The 3,947-nt window shown below is 55.3% G+C and overlaps 2 protein-coding genes across 2 annotated transcripts in view; one reads left to right on the top strand and one right to left on the bottom strand.

Annotated features, from left to right (window-relative positions):
• Positions 1–2,335, bottom strand: part of VOLCADRAFT_92554 (uncharacterized protein) — a gene marked incomplete at both ends in the record, with an annotated part of 7,228 nt that extends 4,893 nt beyond the window's left edge. Inside the window, 6 exons of the mRNA XM_002951863.1 lie at positions 3–118; positions 256–318; positions 720–840; positions 1,474–1,553; positions 2,070–2,126; positions 2,231–2,335. Coding sequence (XP_002951909.1) covers positions 3–118; positions 256–318; positions 720–840; positions 1,474–1,553; positions 2,070–2,126; positions 2,231–2,335 — 542 coding nt within the window. The remainder of the gene's footprint in view (positions 1–2; positions 119–255; positions 319–719; positions 841–1,473; positions 1,554–2,069; positions 2,127–2,230) is intronic.
• Positions 2,336–2,648: 313 nt separating this feature from the next.
• Positions 2,649–3,947, top strand: part of VOLCADRAFT_75214 (uncharacterized protein) — a 5,990-nt gene continuing 4,691 nt past the window's right edge. The window contains exon 1 of the mRNA XM_002951941.1: positions 2,649–2,810. The gene's annotated coding sequence lies outside the window, so the exon portion shown is untranslated. The remainder of the gene's footprint in view (positions 2,811–3,947) is intronic.

Raw genomic sequence — 3,947 nt, 5'->3', positions numbered from 1 at the left:
ACATGTCGACCATGAAGGGGCAGTCAACGACCCGCGGGTTGAGGTGAACCTGACCAGACGAGACCAGGGGCGCAAAGTGCAAAGAAAACGATAAGCAGAAGATGTCGATGACGTCATGCTGTGGGACGAGCAAGGTAAACCCAGTGTGCTCCCCCCCGCGCACCCCACTCACTCTCATCCCGCTCCACACAACATCGTAATACATACATACGTACATACATTACATACATACATACCCACACGCCACTTCCGTACCTTCCAGAACATCTGCAGTTGCCGTAGTTGTTGGTAGAACTTATCCTCCCGCTCCACATGGGCCTTGTGGGACAGCAGCAGGGGGAGGAGGAGGAGGAGCAGGAGGAGGAGCAGGCGGGGTGCACGGGGCAGGAGGAGCAAGATGACGGTGATGATGGTGACGAGGAGAAGAAGGCGGTACAATTACGGCAGTAGTAAAGTAGGAGACGGAGAAACCTCCGAGGCGAGAATACGATGAGCGGGGTGGGGGACAAGAGCAAAAGGTCTGACACCGTCGCCCCCCCACCCCCCCACAGAATGCTAAACACCTGCTTCAACCGCCAGTGGTTCGTCTTAAAACCCACTTTCCCATTTGCCCAATCTTGGCCCCCCCCCATCGACCTTTCCCCCCTCCCCCTCCCCCAGCAGCTTCACTCGCTCGTGGCCCGTCTTTCCCCCCTGCCCCCTTCCCCCTTCCCTCCCACCTTGAGCAGCTCTGCCCCCCCCGCCAGCCTCCGGGACACCCGAAGGAGGCTGCCGCTGGTAGCCGCCACTCGGGACTGGAGACTGTTAGCAACCGCGTCCTCGCGCTTAACACCGGGACGCCTGGGAGGGGAGGTGACCCGTGGGTCGGTGGGTCGGCCGTCGGCGCGTCAGTGGTCGGTAAGCAGTGGGGCTGCGGGGTTCATTTCTGGTGGCGCCATCCCCCCCTCCCCCCTTCCCTCTCCCCCTCTCCCTCCCTCCCTCCTACCGATCCACACCCCCACATTGCCTCAACACCCCCACCTTCCTACTCCTCCAGCTTCCCCATCCACCATGCAAAAAATGCTCCTCCCGCCCCCCCCCTGTCCCATTCGTGATAAATCCTCACTCGCTTGATCCAGATCGGGGGGCCACAATGGCAATCGCCCGTCGTGCCCGGGACCGGGAGGACTTAGAGCTGACTTAGACACCTCCCGTGGAAAACCCCTCCCTTCCCGGCATCCGATATCTGCTTCATTTGGTCGTCCAGTTGGTTCGTCGTACCCCTTCCTGCCGGGGGCCCCCGGGGGTGACCCCACGTAACCACTTCCGGAAACCCCCCCGTTTACTTCTTCCCGCCCCGTACAAATGTCCGTACATATATCCCGTACATCCCGTACATCTCCAACCCTTTCATATACATCCCTTTCAGCAACTCCTCCCTGTAACCCCTTTCCCCCCCCCCGCTGCCCCCTTGCCCCCAACCCCCCCTCGCACCTTCCTGCGCTGAAGGGCTTTGCCTCAATAAAACTCCGTTCCAGATTCGTTACCACATCCACCAATATGTCCAAATTGCCCTGGAAAATAAAGGATGTGTATGTATGTATGTGCCTTCAAGTTAGGCAGATATTGCGTCCATGACGCATCACCAATTATAACATCGACAAGATGGGGAGGGTGTTCCGAACGTTGTGTTGTGCGGGGATGCAAAAAAGGGGGGACGTCGAGGAAAAGAGCCCGCCCCGTAATGCCAGTTGTGTTGTGTTGTGTTGTGTTGTGAATGAACCCATTGAGGCGAAGGGATCCAGTATGTCGTGGATCCAGAACCAGTATTTCAAGAAAACGCAATGAGGGGGGGGGAATTAGGTTTTATGGCGGCGTATGAGGGTAAATACCATGCGGGTATATCAGAGCTTTATCCCAGGGGCCCAGGACAGCTGCCCCTATCAGGAGCCCAATCCCTCCCCAACATTCCCCCTACAGTTTGTTTGAATGAATGAAGAGGTCAGTTATGCGGCCGTTGAAGTTGACCTACGGTAGGACGGGAGGTTGTGGTCAATGGTTCCCCCAGAGGAGCCATCGGAGGCTCTCACCTTGGCATCCTCGAAAATCTTTATAATTTCGCCAGGATCTGGGGGTGCCTCCTCGGCCTAGCAACAGAAAGCGGTACACAGCGATCCAGGGAGTTTTGGAAGTCTTGGCGGCCGGGTTTGGCGTTCGGGTTACCGTCCATGCGCCGTCTCCGCCCACACACCTCGGCCGGCGCATCTTCCGTTGGCCCTGCCGCGTCCAGCAGCTGCATGTAGGACATGTCCATTGGATCCCATCCCTCTCGAACCTCCTTCCCATTGGGCTCCATGGCCTTCAGACGTTTACTGAAAGGTTGAGGCACCGCGAAAGCCATTTCTTATGATCAAAAATTGAAAATATGGCGGCGTTTGCCACGACCTTCGCATCCTAGGCCCGGCTATTCGACACGTTTAAGTCCAATATCGGCAAAAGTATGCCGCATCAATCCATAAGGGCAAAATCATATCCAAAATATGATATTTCTTTTTGTGATCATAACCGATGAGCTGGTACACAAGAAAAACAAGTGGTTTTGGAGCATCACAGAGAGCAGAGAACGCATCAGCGAAGACGTGCGGACCAGCAACAAACCACCATGTCAGCCTCATTGGTCGCAAACTGCCCTTACACATCTTGCTCTGGTGCTGTCAGAAGGCCGTCCTGTTTCACGAGAAGGCCTTGGACGGGCGTTGCACACCGGCGTTCTCGCTATGGCGTGCATCGTCATCACATCACGCGTGCCTCCAATACAAGCAACGAGGAAGGTAATCAGACTTGCCTAGCAACGGGGCGTATGACGTGCGATGGGCATGAGCATCCCGCAGCGTGGAACGCAAGTAAAGCCCTCCGCGAGTTCGGCTTACATAATAACCTTTGAATTCCTTCTATCTCGTAACACCACATTTACATAATGCCATCACCTTTGTTTCCTGCACTACGCAACCCGCACCGATACTATCTCCGCCTTTACTGCCCGTACTGCCTATCGCGTTGACTTGCTTGACGCCCGCGCAAGGCCCTCACTGTCATCACCCGTCGCTCCCCGCTGAGTCCCACTACTAATCCCGGATCCCACCTCAAACTCCGCCAGCATATGCCGTACCAACAACGTACGTACCAACCGATTCCCCACCCGCACCGAGGTGGTCGCTAAAAGCACTAGGCACTAAAGCCTTTTCCACATTAAACCCGAACCACCATTATCACCAAACCGTTGCCTGATTCCATACCACGTTGATGTTGCAATGGCCACTCCCCGCCCCCCAGCCTCCGATTAGCTGCATACATGCATACAACACGCATAGTTGGGTATCGCACAACCCACCAAACCAACGTGCGAATCTCAATCACATCACCCGTGACCTCAACTACTCTTGCACTTCCGACAATGTCGGGGATCTACCCAGGAATCGAACCCAGAACCGGTAGATAAAAGCGGTAAATTGCAGCAGTAGTGTCTCCAGACCAGGAATGTGCGCACTACTGTGCGCGCCCCAGTACACCCTCAACCCAATCCAAAACACGCCAAGTCATAGGTCTCGTTACCAGCCAGTGGGCTAACCTCGCTATTTCTGAACACTTGTTGAGCATCACATGGGTTTTTTTTACCTCCCCCCTGCCCCCTGCTTCACGTCAGCAGTTTTTTACTACTTTTTCGCCGCCTCTACACCTACCTTTACTCCTTTACGGCTTGGCTTTACTGCTTGTCTTCCACGCTTATTTTGGTTCTGGCGGCTAGATACAGATATAGTAGTTTTCCGACATCGTCTTCATTACATCATCCCGAGGTCGCCGCCTTCAAGGACGCCTTTTGGTCAGTCCTACTTCTTGTACACTCTTTCCTTGGCAACAGCTTCACTCGTCCGTGGTTCGTCTTTTCCCCCTCCCCCCTCCCCCTCACC

Source organism: Volvox carteri, assembly GCF_000143455.1.
Source record: "Volvox carteri f. nagariensis unplaced genomic scaffold VOLCAscaffold_26, whole genome shotgun sequence".
Taxonomy (NCBI): domain Eukaryota; kingdom Viridiplantae; phylum Chlorophyta; class Chlorophyceae; order Chlamydomonadales; family Volvocaceae; genus Volvox; species Volvox carteri.
Note: the sequence above shows the minus strand (reverse complement) of the source record. Positions and strands in the feature narration are given on the sequence as shown.